General features: G+C 30.7%; 1 protein-coding gene across 1 annotated transcript in view; it reads right to left on the reverse strand.

Moving 5' to 3' along the window:
- hob (bridge-like lipid transfer protein family member hobbit) overlaps positions 1 to 17,185 on the reverse strand; it is a 116,726-nt gene that overhangs the window by 27,405 nt on the left and 72,136 nt on the right. Inside the window, exons 39-42 of the mRNA XM_016058688.4 lie at positions 16,782 to 16,863; positions 14,146 to 14,312; positions 11,456 to 11,749; positions 2,362 to 2,612 (exon numbers count right to left, since the gene is read on the reverse strand). Coding sequence (XP_015914174.1) covers positions 2,362 to 2,612; positions 11,456 to 11,749; positions 14,146 to 14,312; positions 16,782 to 16,863 — 794 coding nt within the window. The remainder of the gene's footprint in view (positions 1 to 2,361; positions 2,613 to 11,455; positions 11,750 to 14,145; positions 14,313 to 16,781; positions 16,864 to 17,185) is intronic.

Consider the following 17,185-nt stretch of genomic DNA (forward strand, 5'->3'; position numbering starts at 1 on the left):
AACTTAATGACTAAGAGGGAGAAATTGCATACCTAAACCAAGCTTATGACCATAAAAACATACTTGAATCGTCGCCAGCTAGCTTTGTAATGCCATAATTCATACAGTATAATCCAAGGGTTCTTCCATGAAAGTTGATTTTAGCATGTTACGAAGTCCGGGTCACCACTGAAGTGAGTACGAAATGCGGGTTTCTCTTAAAGCATATTTATTTCATGAACACAAACATCAATATAACATAAACTAAATTAAACATTATGGGTCGTCCTGCGACCAAGCTAGCTAGTGAAAAAGTTGAAAAGGTAAGTGGCTGTTCTTCCTCTGAAGGACAGAATATATATCACTAGGATCACAGGGTTGCTTTTACCTGAAGAACTTAAATCGCCAAGCTAGCGGTAAGACTGGTGAGAGTGGCGAGCACCGCATATGTAGATATTGAAGTTATGGTATCTAAACTTTTTAGTTGTTTTAAAATTTACACAGTCCGAATTGAAAGACTGAAAGAATTTTGCTAGTATGCTGACTAAGAATATCATCAAATTTTAGGACACATTCATGTTAGGTGGTTGACATTACTTCCTGCTGTAGAAAGAATTCTTAAAATTTATTCATCTCTTAAAAAATTTATGTTGTCTGAAAAAAAGTGCCCAAAAATCTTGAAGAATTATTTTGAGAGTGAAACAACCGAGTTATGATTGTTTTTTGCGCATTCGCATGCTGCAATTTTTAATCAAAGCATCTTGAAAATTGAAAGCGATGACAAATGTGTTATTGAATCTGGAACGGTTGTCAAGGATTTGATATTTAAATTGAAAGCACGAAAGAATGCCAAATTTGTTCGACTTGTTGTAAAACCTGAATTGACTAAATTGATTGCTGAGAATATCATTACTGAAGATTCTTATTAGGAAACGTCGAAAGAATTCTATGAAGCTGCGATTTCATATTTAGAAGCTTGGAACGATAACAACGATTATATGTCTGATTTGAAGTGCCTTCTTTTAGATTGTAAGCCTTTACGGTCTGAATTCGACGAGGCAGTTCTGTCTCTCTTCAAAATGTGCAATTTTGAATGTTAATTCTGACGATTTATTTGACGAGTTTACTTATCTTGAAGGTTATTTGGATTCAAAAGATGATAAATGGTACCAATCCGTACACATAACAGACAAATGGCGCGAAATAAACAATTATTTTCAAAAAAACGATATACCATTTACAAATATCAAAAGAATTGTTGAGCTTGCAATGTGCTGGCCAAGCAGCAATGCGCCTGTAGAACGGGTATTTTTGGGCATAAATAACTATTGGACTAAAGAAAAATCGCGAATGGATGTGAATACAGTGAAAGCGGTTTTATCTGCACTGATTAATTTTGATTTTTCATGTGACATATTATCTCAATTACTCGAAAAAAATCCTGAAATTTTAAAGAAGATTCATTCTTCAGAAAAATATGGTGTTTAGAAATAGTATAATTTTAAAAGCAATACAATTGTTTTGTTAACAGATTTTAAAATTGTGTAAAAATGTTATGATCACGATTTTAACGATATAATTTATATACTAAATTATAAAAAAAATGTAAACGAAAAAAAAATAAATATTTTTTAAGATAAATGATCAAATTTTTTCCACAATTTTTCTGTTGATAAAATTGGGGGGGGGGGGGAGAGAGGTAGATATGAGTGTCTCCGGAATTGCCCGAAAAAATCTGGCCACCCTATATATAATAACTAGAGACACTGTTGAGTAATATTACTTTTCGTTCATTCTCTCTCTTTTTATTTTGGTTTGCTTGATTTGCGACATTTCAATCATAAATTGACAATGTTTAACTATTTGTTTTTTCAACAGTAATTTTGAAACATTTCTATTTGCATTTTAAATTCTTGTTATTTTTAATAGAATACAATGACAACACATCAATTTTGAATGCTACTTTAATAAGAATTTTGAATCACTCATTTAAGTAATTACTTTATTATGAAACACCCTATTCGCAAAGATATCATTGTAAATCGATGAAATTTTTTAAATCCTGATGTTTTTAATAGAACAATAGTATTACACAACAAGCGCATTGAGTCAACACGCTTGGTTCGCAACAATTAAATTGTAAATTCACCTAGCTTTGATGATAATTTACATTAGCAGTTATTGCTTAGGATTTCTACATATTCTTCAGAGTTCTAATTTAAAATTTACTTAAAAATTTTTTCTTTACGCGAATTAAAGAAGTCCCAATTTTGGAAGTTTCCAGATTTTAGTCTGAAATTTTGAGGATTTACTATAGTTGATATTCCTGCAACTAAACTAATAAAACGTTTTATGTGGAGTAAAAAGAAATGAAGATTGCACCTTATATTCTCTTGAAGTACCAAAATGGGTTCTCTTTGATCCTCCACCGAGCATAGCTGGAGCTGGAATCTCATGTACTGCAATCGATTGGTGGCCTCCTTCTTCCTGGGCTCCACATAGAGCAGGAGGTTGTTGACCAGATCCAGGATCATGGCGTACTGGAGGGAGTTGGTGCAGATATCTAAGTCATGGTGCGTGAGGGTGAAACAATCCACTCCCACCTCCTGTTCCCACAAGTCATTGTCTTCTGGCTACAAAATAATAATCTTAGTTTAAACAGTGGATAAAAATGGAGTTTTCAAAACCCAAAGGCAGAACTAGATCACTTGACTATTTAAAGGCAAAACTAAAGGTCGCCACCAGCTACAGGAAGACTAAATATAATTAATGGCAAATCAAAATTTGCTTGCTAATTGCCATCTTTTTGTCCAAAATTAACACCATGTGCATCAAAACGTGTACTTTCAACTTTTCTAATTATAGTAGAGCGCCGATTATCCGAACCCTTATTATCCGAACTATGTCTGAATTTGTTTTTCTTTTCAAGTTTAGAATACTCTTTACCTTATCGACAATTTTTCTAAATTTAGAAGAATAAATAATATCCACTACATTTAATGACCATATTTAATTTACAACCTTTTTTAGCAGTTCTTATAGCAGCCATACATACATGTATTGCTATGCAGTTAAACCTACATACCCCTTTAGCCCTCTTCAACTGAAAATTATTTTCCAAGAATGTGAGCTTCATGTTGACCGTCTAGAACGTCAAAATGATGTTGATCCAGTTCAGTTGATTTTTTTAAAAAGAATGAGGGCTGCTCAAAAAAGAGCATCTTCTTTGACACAAAAGTCTTTGCTAGATTTCTTTTGCAATGGAAAATAAAAAAAAAAAAGGTTTAAATCAGTAATTGACAAAAAAAATTATACAAAGCTGTAATATGATTTAAAAAATTCGAAATGAAAAAAAGGAAAAAAAAAAGAAAGTAAATAAATAAAAACGATTTAAAAATTACAGAAAAAAACTTTTAAACATGCCAGAGCTATTTAAAATAGCACTGCCAGTTCTAAGCCCGGAAAAAGTGAGAAAAGGGAAGTTAGGGCATAAATAATAATCATTTAAACTAGATTTTAAGCAACTTTCCATCTATCCGAACTTTTCATTGTCCGGACCACGTTCGGTCCCGAGCAGTTCGGATAATCGGCGCTCTATTGTATTTATAACTAGTGGGCTAAGACCCCTGTTTCTGCTGCTCACCAACCCCGATGATTGCTTCACAATAATTGTTGTTTCTTGGCAGAAAACAGTTTTCTACTAAAAAATTATTTACTTAACATCTATGTACGAAAAGGAATTCTGTTTGCCTCCACTTCCCACATCCAAATTTTATTATCTTTTAGTATTATTAATATTTAGATCTATTGGTAAATAAAAGTAATTTTTCTAAGAAATCATTTTTTAAAATAACATTTATATTGTTATAACATTTTATTGTTCAAACAAATTTGATGAGTTTACAACCATAATTTAATATTTTTGCTTATCAAACTGGCGGATATATTAAATACTATTTTTGCTTGCTACTCATTGTGTATGAAGCTGATCGTTAAGTTCTAAATCATTTAACAATCTCTTTAACTGTAATTTAAAACAGTATATTAATTTTATTTGCAGAAAAATAATAATTGTAAAAAAGGGTTAATAAGATTAGACCACCTTTCTAAATAATTTTATCGTAAATGTAGCGCAGAATTAAATAATAATAATAAAAAAAAATACAATTAATCTTAGTTTTAAACTATTGAATTTAAGCGTAATAATAGCAGTACAGAAAATAACTTTAAATTAGGGATACAAAAATATTTATAGAAAAACAACACCTTTATGATTTATATCAATTTTATGCTCATCACAACCAAAACAATATGAAAATTAATGAGGATAACTGATTCCTACCAAGTGATTTTCTGGCCAATAAAAATGCACAGACAACAATGGAAAACTGTGATATCATCATTAGATTTTTATATATAGTAAGACATAGGTAAGCTGTTATTCTCCCTGAAACATTCAGGTTATTTTACACTGGTTCAAAATTTTAGGCGGACTGATTTTGGTTATCAAAGGCTTCCTTAGAGTTTAAGTTTGTTTCATATTTTAAGATAATTTCTCTATTATGATTACAATTATTGGTTCAAACCCTAAATTTGATTAGCTGAAAATTTTATATAAACTTACTAAGACAGGACAGGAAAATTTGTTCTTCATTTTAGAAATGAAAATAATAGTACCAACCATGTTTTGAGAAATGCTTTACATTAACAATATCAATATTTTTTTAAATACCGTAATTTGGCAGAGATATGCCACAGGATTTATTTAAAACCTTAAATTTTGGTATGGCATATCTTATGGGGAGGTCCACCTGGTGATTTTATTTTACCTCAAGCTTGAAAATTCTGTTTTGTCATATTGATTCTCCAAAATTTCATAATCCCCTTCCTTTTTTTTCCTTTTGAGGCATCTATTTTAATATTTTAGGATAGATATTTTAATCTAAGGAATTAACTAAGGGGAAAAACATGTGGCAACAATGTAACAATAGCTGCCGCTCTCAACCAAAGAAGCTGTTGAGGAATTCCCCTCATGAAACTATCCCCAGAAAAGCAGTATCTTCAAAGATCTCCACAAAATTACGATAATTTAAAATTTTCAAATTTTGAAAACGTGACCTCATCTTTTCAGCAGTGTCAACTATTAAAAATACTACTCTCACCAGTAACAACATTTCCTAATTTTAACCGATATTGCCTTTCATCAATTGATCTATTACTGTAATATCATGGTTAAAATCAAATAGGTGTTCACATATGAAACATTGCTAGTCAGAAGTTATAAAATACATTTAAATTCAAGCACAACAACAACAAAGCCCAGCAGGCCTCAGCCGAACATATCCTCGACTGCTTGGGCCTTTCCAAGGAGGACTTATATGCTTCTCCACTTCTTGTAATCGACTTTTTGAGGGTCAACAACCTACTGGATCCTGTCTGACTTCGTCAGACAATTAGAGGATAAGAAACAACAACAACAAATTCAAGCAGATAATCAATACGCAATATCTCTTTAAAAGCACACAGTGTTATTTCACGAATATCATGTGCCAACAAGATGCAAGATAGAATTTTTACTAGATAAATTGGCTGCTATTGGCAATCAATTAATCAATAGCACACTAAAGTTCTAACATGTTCAACAGTTGTATTTGAAGTGACTTTCTAGGGTATGAAAAATAAAATTGAAATTTAATTTTGAATGCTATAGTGGAAAAGTAGTTATATGTGTTAAAATGAAATAATATAATGGTCTGTATTGTCTGTAGTAATGAAATAGTCATTGTAGTAGTCGGTTGTATAAAATCGCATTATTATGATTTGAAACCATATTGATTACAATTGTTTTAAGAGGGAAGGTTTAAGACTCGAGGATTATCCTAGGTTACATAAATGGAAAAATTGCTATTTATTAAAATCAATGAGTAAAAAGATTATATCAGTTCAAATTCTTTTGAAAATTATGGATATAGTTTCCTCAGGATTTAAGATTTTAACAAAGAAGTATGAAAATGGATTTTGATATTTATATATACATTTTACAGCACTAGGGATCATTGAGCGTGTAAAGCTGCGAGCAGATGGCACTGGCGTTAAAATTCGTCGTAAGACTTCTGAGTTACTACTTCGAACTGATTTTTACGCCTAAGCTTGAAAAAGGAATGCCATCCAATACGTTGAATGAGTTAGTTTATAATGTTGTACATAGATGGCATCACAAACGCTGACATAGATGGCAGCAGTGTTGTCCTTAATATAATCTCTTATTTATAATAAAATATTTAGTCCAGTTTCAGCCTTTACTGAGGTATGTGGTTATATTTCTTGTGACCTCCATGCATAAATTATTGGGTTAAGTCTTTAGGTTATGAGCCCAGAATGGTCCAAGAAATTTATAGCTAACATTTATTAAGTTTAATATATTTACCTATTTTTATATTCTTTGCTAAATTTCAGAATTAAAGATAGATAAATTATGATAGCATGTGTTAACACATGGTTAGGCTTAAATGCTTAACACTTAAATAAATGTTGTTGTTTTTCTTTTTAAACTTAGTAACTAATTTAATTTAACTATGTTTTAATAGAAAATTTATTATTTTATAGTAATATTTTTTAATAGCTTAATTTAAAGTTAACAAAGAAAAAATTATCATGCCAGGGGGAGAAGGTTCTTTTAGCCATAAAAAATTAACTGGGAGGGCAAATTATGCTGATTGAAAGTTTGCCATGAGAATGCACTTAATCAAAAGAGATTTATGGGATTATGTTGAAGGGAAAAAGGAAGATGTAGCTTTAGATGCCAAAGCCTTGTCATACATAGTTGAAGGGGTTAGTGAAACAATTTTTAATGATTTGAGGGACTTATCTAGTGGCAAAGAAGCCTGGGAAATATTATCAAAAACTTATGATGATAAAGGAATAACTAGAAAAGTGTCTGTAATTAAAGAATTGGTTAACACTAAGTACACAGATTGTAAAGACATGTGTGACTACCTTCATAAAGTAATTTCAGCATATCAGCAATTAAAATCAACAGGAGTTAAAGCAGATGAGGAATTAATAGCTGGAATAATTTTAGCTAACTTACCTGATAGATTTGAACCCCTTATCATGGCTTTGAAAAATTGTGGGGAAGTGATAACTGTAGATAACGTTAAAACTAGATTAATGGCTGAGGATGATAAACCTAATTTTGATGGGAATTTAGATTAAGCTTTTCTTAATGAGAAGTTTAAAGGCAGGAATAAGTTTAAGGGGAAATGCCTCAAATGTTATTTTGCTTGGGCATAAAAGTATAGATTGTCAAAGACCCCCACGCCAGAAAAATGGGTATGATAAATTTAACAAAAAGGGCCTACTTCTAGTAATTTAACAAAAGTTACTTTTGCTTTCCGCCCATTTCTAGATAAATGTAAAGCCTACTTCTAGTAAGACTCCTATGAAGGAAGAAGCTTATGTAGCAGGTATCTATGTCGCAAATTCTAATCCAAATCCTTGGTGCATGGATTCTTGTGCTTCGTTGGGCTTCGTTGTATCAATGGGCAGAAAGCAAAAGTAACTTTTAATAATTTATTGCATGCTTCAAAGCTAACTGCACACTTGCTATCTATTAAGTATTTAAACAAAACTTTTGGGACGGTTACTGCACAAAGCTAACTGCACACTTGCTATCTATTAAGTATTTAAACAAAACTTTTGGGATGGTTACTACCTTTACAGGAGAAAGATGTTTTGTTTATACGGGTGATAATTTAGTAGCTAGTGGAACAGGTGTCAGTGATAGATTATATTTAGATATTCATAATGATATGGCTTTAATTACTACTCAAAACTCATCAAATGAAATATTGCATAAGAAAATAAGTCATTTAAGTGAAGGAGGGATGGTTAGATTGCAAGGTATGGTTGAGGGTTTCTCTTTTAATGAAAAAATTAATGATTGTATACCATGCAATAAAGATAAAATGAATAAACAACCATTTCCCTAGGGTAAGGCTAAACAAGCAAAAGAATTGTTAAGGTGCATAGTGACCTCTGTGGACTCATGAGTGTTTCATCAATAGGGGGTTCTTGGTGCTTTTTAAGTTTCATAGATGATTTGTCACGAATGACTTTTGTTTATTTTATAAAGAATAAATTTGAAGTTCTTGGAAAATTCAAAGACTGTCAGGCATATGTAGAAAGACAAACTGGCAAACCTATTAAGATTTTACGTTCTGATAATGGGATGGAGTATGTTAATAATGAAATAGATAGTTTTCTAGTTTCCAAAGGGATTCAGCATCAAAAGTCTATCCCTAATACATCGGAGCAAATGGGGGTTGCTGAACGCAACAACAGAACACTTGTTGAGCGAGCTCGGTCTATGATGGTGGATGCCCACCTTGGCCAGGAATATTGGGCTGAAGCAGTTGAAACAGCAGCTCATTGTAAAAATATATCTCCAACCATTGCAGTTCCAAACATGACATCTTTTGAGAAATGGAGTGGTGAAAAAGCCAAACTTGAAATACTTAAGGGTGTTTGGGTGTCGGGCTTTTGCTCATATTCCCAAACAGAAGCGTTTAAAATGGGACGTGACAGCTAGAGAGTTAATGTTTGTTGGGTATTGTAAGGATAGGAAGGGCTATCGTCTAATTGATCCAACTAATTATAATATTGTTGTAGCCCGAGATGTACATTTTTTGGAACATGATATGTATCATGGCAATAACAGTGACAAAAGCTCACTAGAGTTCAGTGATGACTCTATATTCAGTGGGAGCATTGTTGATTTTAACAACACATCAGATAAACTCCAAAAAGATGATAATGTTAGCTGGGGTGATAATGAATTAAATTTCCAAAATGATATTAACACAGGTAGGGATGACATTAATGGCTTAAATAGAGGCGATTTTGTAAATAATAATGAGAGTAATAATATAACTGTTGATAATGACATGCAAAATTAACGCCTATAGGAAGAACAGTTAAACTTCCAATTCGTTATCAAAATTTTGATACCAATGGTATGCAGATTTGCAAATGCCAAATTCAGATCCTATTTGCTTTGCCAATGCTTTAGTGACAATAAATGAACTTCTTTCTGAACCTAATACTATTGGTGAGGCACTCAATGGTAGTAATGCCAGGCATTGGAGAGAATCTTTATGTGAAACAATAGCGGGCCACATTAAAAACAAAACTTGGGACATAGTAAATAAGCCTAAAAATAAAAACATTGTTGATTGCAAATGGGTAATCAAAATAAAACTTTATGTTAATGGAGATATTGAAAGGTATAAAACCCATTTAGTAGCTAAAGGTTTCTCCCAGATCGAAGGAATAGATTATACAGAAACGTTTTCCCTAGTAGTTCGTTATGTAACATTAAGAGTTTTGTTGACTTATGCAGTTATTTATGATTGGGAAATCGATTAAATGGATGCTGTTATGGCTTTTGTTCAAGAGACACTAAATGAAGAAGTATATATGAAAACTCCTGATGGGATAAGTGAATATTACGAACAAAATTTAAACGGGAAAGTTCTTAAACTTAATAAAGCTCTAGATGGCTTAAAGCAAGGTGGCAGGCTTTGGTATCTGACATTAGAAGAAGGCTTAATTGAAATGGGATTTATTAATTTTTAGCAACTCAGTTCTTAAAAATTTAAAGAAGAAGCAACTAAGTGAAAGATTTGAAATGAAAGATTTAGGTGAAGCCAATTATTGTTCAGGGATTAAAATAGATCATAATAGATCAGAAGGGTCCATTAACCAAAATCAAACCCAATACGTTGAGCGAATGCTTAAAAAATATAACATGCATGAGTCACATCCAGTTCCAACACCACTTGATCCCAATCAAGTCTTTACAAAAATTCAACTTAAAAATGATGAATATAATAAAGCATCTGATTCTGGAAAGGAAGCCCAATCTGACAATGAAGGTGGTTCCAATAAGGCACAATCAGATGATGAACGTTCCAATAAAGAACAATCAGATGAAGAAGCAAAGGTTTCAGGCTCTGACAGAGAAGACGTGTGCCACGAGATGACCATGAAACTGATGATGGAGGAGAAGAAGACGGTAAAAGACGAAAACGTAAGAAAGATAGAGAATCCAAGCAAAGGAGCAGAATTGTTTCTAAAGCAACTATTTCATCAAGTGAGGAGTCTGACCGTGGAAAAGAAAAGTCTAAAAGAAAAAGGAAAGCAAGTGCTAGCGATATTAGTCAAAGTGATGAAGACAGTGGGCCTAAAAAGAGGAAAATTGCTTCTGATAGTGGAAGTGAAGATTCTGTCAGGGTAATGCAAAATCTAAAAGAAGAAAAAGAGCAAGTGATGGCAGTCAGAGTGATGAAGACAGGTCAACCAAGAACAAAAAAAAATGTTTCAGATAGTGAACCGAAAAAAAGAGGAGAATTACATCTGACAATAGTCAAAGTGAAGACAAAAACGCACCAAAAAAAGAATAGGATTGCTTTGAACAGTGGGAGTGAATCTGATAAAAATGATTGTGGGCTATTTAACAAAAACTGTAAATAGAACTAAGCATGAACATTGTGAAAAAATTAATGGGACTAAAATGATTTATTTTTTCTGTGCATTTGTTATTTTCTTTTAGTATTCCCAAAAATGTAAACTAAAGTGGGAGTGTTGAATGAGTTAGTTTATATTGTTGTACATAGATGGCATCACAAATGCTGACATAGATGGCAGCAGTGTTGTCCTTAATATAACCTCTTATTTATAATAAAATATTTAGTCCAGTTTCAACCCTTACCCAGGTATGTTGTTATATTTCTTGTGACTTTACAATATTATACTAATAGTCCTTACAATATACCGCATTCTTTTTATTTACATTTCAACGAATTAAACAGCAAAAAATATCAAACGGTGATATTTCAAACAAATATAGCCAAATAAAGGATAATACTCAAAACATGGCAAACCTTACACTTTTTCTATGCTGTATTAATTTCGTTAAATTTGTTTTAGGATCACGACTTGTTAGAATTCGTAAATTATAGGAAACTTTTAGGAATGGTAAAAGTATGCCTAACTTATTACACTAATTCACAAATTATAATAATAAAACTTCATAGAATATTAAACCCGTTCACACATCGCTTCGTAAGCTGAGGAATACACCGGAAGTTCAGTTATAGAAAGCTTGTTATTCAGCCAACCATCCATAGCAATAAATCCTTTTGTATACACCACTCTAATTCCTTTGGGCTTCGAACATCAAAACATCGGAAAATAGAAAGATTTAGTTATTCAGATAAGAAACAAAAGTTTTTCATTTTTTTTAAACATATCCCGAATAAAAATTTGCTTTTACAAAATGGCAATGGTGATTTTAGCAAGTTTTGATATTGTAACAATTTTGTTGAAGTAGATTTGAGTACTGTGTACTTAAAATAAGTTTTATTTTGTGTAATTTCGAACAATCTGCTGTATTAAGACAGAAAGAGATAATTACTAGTGGAGGAACTTCTTCCAGATTGCTAGGATCCACATTTTCTCCAAAACTGGCATAGTAGAATTGGCATCCACATCTTGAAACAATTCTTTGGAGCTGTATGGGGGCAGAGTCAGGATCTGATGTGGCCCCCACAGTGCTGCTCACCACACCTCCAACACTGTGACCACTGCCAACGAGGTCAGGGAGGTCACTGATGATCATGGACTCACGCTCCTCAATATTATCTAGTGACAGCCACATGACGTCATCTACGGATGAACTCGGAACACCGGCATCCACAGTTGCATAGTACTGAAAAATGACATCCATTATAAAGTGTTTATGAGCAAATACTAAAAAGGTTTAGTTCTTTTTATATAAAATAAGTAAGGAGAGGAATAAAACAGAAAATCAGCATATCCCCAGGTTACTTTTGTTTTTAGACAATTTAAACAGAACTTAACAGCAACAAAGTACCATGCATTTCATTTTTATGTTGCTGCTGCTAATTTGCTCTTTAGGAAGAATTGTTGTATAGTGATCAATGCATTTATTTATAAAGCTGCAGATTAAGGTTTAATTCTCAAGTTGGGTAGTCAGTAGCAATCTATTTAGCAATTTATAAAAATAAACAATTATATGATGAGGACTTAAGACTCTTTAAGTTATTTAGCACAAGAGATGAGTTTTGACCCATTTTGAAACATTGAGCTTGTGGGTATGTAATTAAATTTCGTCAATTCTTTTTTAGATAAATAATGTTTATTCTTCCTGTTAACTTATACAAAAATTTCAGGACATTTAAGGACACTTTCTTTTTTTTAAAAGGAATTTAAGGCCAACTTTCAACCTTGTATACTGTCTGAATTAGAAGTGTTACTGGTATTTTATTGACTTAATAGAAAAATAGCAATTACAAAATTACATCACCACACTGAAAAGCAAAGCAAAATAAATAAACAAAATTAATTTTAAATTTGAATGTATTTTAACAAGAATATTTCAGTATGAACTCATGATTTACTCTTAACTATTAAGCCAGTTTTCTGTTAAGCGCTCATAACATTTGTAATGGGCATTATTTTATAAATTGTCTTGATTCTCGAAGATTTCCTCTCTATATATCTAGATTATACTTACAGCTCTTCAGTGAACTTATACAAAAGTTTTAAAACAGAAACTTCATGGGAAAAAATTTACATAAAAAGAACTTGAGTAAAACAAACCAGTATTTACAATACAGGCTAGAAAAAAAGAATAGGCATTGACATTTTTTAAAAGTATTCATTTTATTGTAAAGTTAATATATTTCCAATTAACATTGTTAAATAAAAATTCGTTAATATCAGTTTGAAGATGTAACAGAGAAAAAGTCGAATTTTGGAAAGTGCTTAAGTTTCCCTTCATATAAATTTAAAAAAAATTATAATTATAATTAAATTGATTAAGAAAAACAAATTGTAAGAGAACAAAAGAAACATGAATACAAAACAGGACATCATCTGGGAACAACCTTCCTGATTAATGTATGAGCCTTTCTCTGAATAACTCTTTAACAAAACAACAAATTGTTAACGGTTATTAACGGAAAAGTCCTCCATACAGGGTGCGTAATTTTCATTAATTTTTTTTAAATAGGTACTCTTTAAAAACTTTTTAAGCACTGAAAAAATATTTTTAAACACTTTTTTACATAAAAACTATAATTAAGGTTTGTGTTTTTTCTTGTTGTTTACAGTTTTTCATTCATACACCACTCTACAAAAATTGATGAAACACTAAGTTTTTGAAATTTTTTTTTAAAATTTTTAAAAAAAGGCGAGTTGTTTTATAACTTTAAGGGTGTTTAGATCATACGATTTTTTGTACTTAACATAAAATTTTCAGCGATTTGACGAACTGGCAATAAATTACGAACAAATTAAAGTTTTTTTTTTGCACATTCACAATCAGAAAATATAGCAATAACTTGTAACTTGTCATGATTACTATGGTTACTAGATGCTAAAATTGCATAATTCGTAAGCAAAGCTTGAATATTTATAGATATACCAACATTTTTATAAAAATATCTTTTGTCTTCGGTTTTTAGCTATAATTTTAAAAATATTCTATAAAGTTAAAAAAAAAAAAAACCATTTGAATCAATTTTTAATTATAACAATATTATCATTTTGAAATTTTAAAAATTTAACAAGATATAGGCACTTAAATTAGTATTTTCATACAGCGCTAGATATATACTGGAAAATATTATAAATTTTTTACCCATAATTTTGCAGAGAATCGTATTTGGTAACTTATAAAAAAAGTTTGATTTGAAAATTTCAAGCAAATTTAGCATAGAAAATTAAGCACTTTCTACAACACCCAAATGAGAGAGCACATTAAAGGGCTTTTAAAAAATGAAAATCAAAATTAAGCACCAAAAAGTACTTTTTAAAAAATGCTATACACCTTGTCATAAAAATGCACGCAGGGTGTCCCCTTATGAAATCCAGTTTTGCATTTATATTTCTTCCATTCTTTTACAACTTACTTTTCCATTTAAATTTAATTATATTTTTCTAATCTTTTTATGAAAAAAAATATTTCTAACATAACATTATTAATTGTTTATAATAACAAACTATCTTAAGAAGAGGTAAGAGTAAAATAATTTTAATTTTCAACTTAAAATCTCTTATTAAGCAAGTCAATCTTCTCACCTGCATACATTCAAAGGATCCCACCCACGTTGTCTTAGAGACGAGAGATCTGTTCTTCCATACAGGCATGTGCAATCTCTGCAAAAGTTTTGCTTTTGCAGCACTCACAATCACATAACCAGATGTCTCACAACCTCTCAACATCACCTGACTGTTCACCAATTCAACTGAAATGAATTTACAATCAGGTTGGTCTAAAAAACGCAATAAAAAATTTTATAACTTAAGCAGCCTCACAGAATAGTGTTTAACTATATAATGCCTGTATGTGACAAACATATTTTTCTTTTTTACTTTAAATCCTTACTTATTTCTAAGCAAAAAAAATAGCTATCTTCAGGCTTTAAATTATCTTAGTTTACTAGATGTGAAAAAATATTTCACTTGCAGAAACAGAGTTTGCATGCTAAAAAAAATGCTTTTCTATTACATTAAATTATTTTTTCAAAATAAAACAAAGCATATTAAAACTAGAAAAAAGTAAAATTTGACAGGGGCTAATCTAATCCCACAATAATGAACCCAGTACAGTGGTCGGAAAAACTACAATTTGTAGGGGAAGTCTTGGTTTATTTGTATTTCTACCAATTCACATAAATAATGAAAGACTAGAAATTATCTAACTCTAAATATTTATTGAAAAGGACAAAACACATAAAAATAAAACAAGGATAAAAAAATACAAGAATTTGGAAGAGGGGGTTTTGGGCTCGAATTAAACGTCCGTACTTAACGGCGGTTCCTGGCAGACTGTCCTAGTTCACCGCCAGAGGGGCTGTAGTGGGGGAAAGAGGAAAGCTTGTCACAAACTACTTTATTACAAATGTAGTTAACTACAACTACTTTTTTTAAATGTAGCGACTACAAACTACATTGGAATTTAGTACCTACTTCACTACTTTAAGGAGATGAACTTTGTTGGAGAACTTAATTTTCACTTACGTTTAAAATGGTTTTGAATAAAAAAATTAGCAGACACTAAATTTAAGGGAATAATTAAGAATTATTTATTCATGCTTACATTAGCAAATTTGTTATTCCAAAAGATTCCTTGTCGAATTTGTTCATTTAACCTTGAACTTTTTATGCCTTTTTCAACAACGAATATTTAATTTAAGAAATGCAAAATTAGTCGTGATACTTTTCTAAACTAACGCTAAAAGTAGTAGCCAGGAATCGCTACAAACTACTGTTTTTTTTTTGCACTACTCACTATACTACTCTTTTTTTTTTTTTTTTTTTTTTTAAAAAGTAGCACACTACACTACAAAAAAAGTAGCAAATACAGTAGTTTCACTACTTGCAATGCACTACTTCTTATCACTGGATATGGTGAACACTCAGTAGTTATGAACATTTTTAGAGGGATTTTGTCCAAACTGTTGTTTAACTTATGCTATTTCATACATTTATGGTGAACAAATGAGATTATAGAAGTTGGATTATAGCCTACTCAAATTTCTTTTTTGATTGCCACTAAATTTTGAGTCTAAGTAGTAAATTCAAAGGTATATAATTATGCCTTTTAATTAAAAATAAAACAATACACATAAATGAGAGTTTTAAATGAATAATGTGAATGGTTTAAAAAACCAGGCATATGAAAAAACAAATTTGTAGCCCGAAATTGCAACTTTTTTCAAAAATTTTAGAAATAAAAACATAAAAAAAATGCCACAAATTACTAAAATTGAACATATAAATGTTTAAAAAATTAGTGACCTACACTTTGTTATATGGAGAGTATATTGAATTTTAATATTCTGATTAAAAATTTTGTCACATGAAGGAAGCTATGTTGCAGAGACAATATTGAAAGTAGAAACTATATTGTAGAGATATATATTTTGTTAGTCAATAATTCATAAAGATTGTTCCATACCAGTCACTATTTCCAACAATACTGCAATATGCTAAAAATATTTTTTGAAAGATTTTGTATATAGTGAACCATTTTCACAGATAGTAATAAGGAATTGACTGTAAAAAGGGATGTAAAAGCATATCTTAAAAATAAAATTTATAGGAAATTGTAAATAGTTTTTTTTGGATAGTAACAAAGTGTTTATTCCGTTAAAAGTATCATATATTTGTAAATTAGTTATCATAGTTTCATTTAGAGTTAAATTCTCAATTATAGTTGGCTGACATTCTATAATTTTTACTTTCGATTCATAAATAAATAAAAATGTCTCATTTCATAAAATAAGAAATGAAAACAACATAAGAGGTAAAAAAAGATAATTAATATGCTTAATATTGAAAATCTTATTGGAAATTGTAACTTTGATACTAAACTACCATGGGATTGAAAAACCAACGCAAGACCTTTATGGTTCCATAACAATTTTCCTTCCCTATTGTTAATGCTATCAACGCTAAAATAAAATTTCAAAAAACTATTTGAAAAATTATTTTGTAAAACAATTATTTTTTGCACAACAAGTTATAAGACATAGAAAAACGCCAAATGTATATAAAAAAAACTACATTTTGGTTGCTTACATTGATTTTTCTAATGTATAGCAGTACACTAAGGTTTTGAAATTTTTTTCACCAGAAAATAAAAATTTAGAAGACCTCAAATTTAGACCTAAGAAGAAATTTGGAAGTGAGAAAGAGATTAGAATTCTTACTGAGCCATTTTTTCTGAAGCACATCATCAGTTTCACATGCAGACACTCCATACAGTTTTTGTTCACGAGTTGTGCCCTCCATCTATAGGTGGGAGAATACATTTTTAGCTTTTACACATTTTAAAAGTATTTTTACTCTAAAAAAATAAATGTACAGTGTTCAAAAGAACAAACCCACCCTGAACAACTTTTGTTGTAATGATCGAATTTTCACATACTAGATTTGAAAATGAATGGTTTGAGGGGGTGACTTCAAATATGTTAATTAATTAAGATAGACAATATTAAGTTACAAAATCGGATACAAATTCGTACTTTCTTTAATAAACATACCCTTTTTTTGATGAATACAGATGTCTGACCTCAAAATGTAAGTTTCAGCTGCAATCAGTCCCAATAATTGG

This window comes from Parasteatoda tepidariorum, chromosome 4, assembly GCF_982258835.1.
Source record: "Parasteatoda tepidariorum strain Cologne lab strain chromosome 4, Ptep-v5.0, whole genome shotgun sequence".
NCBI classification, from domain to species: domain Eukaryota; kingdom Metazoa; phylum Arthropoda; class Arachnida; order Araneae; family Theridiidae; genus Parasteatoda; species Parasteatoda tepidariorum.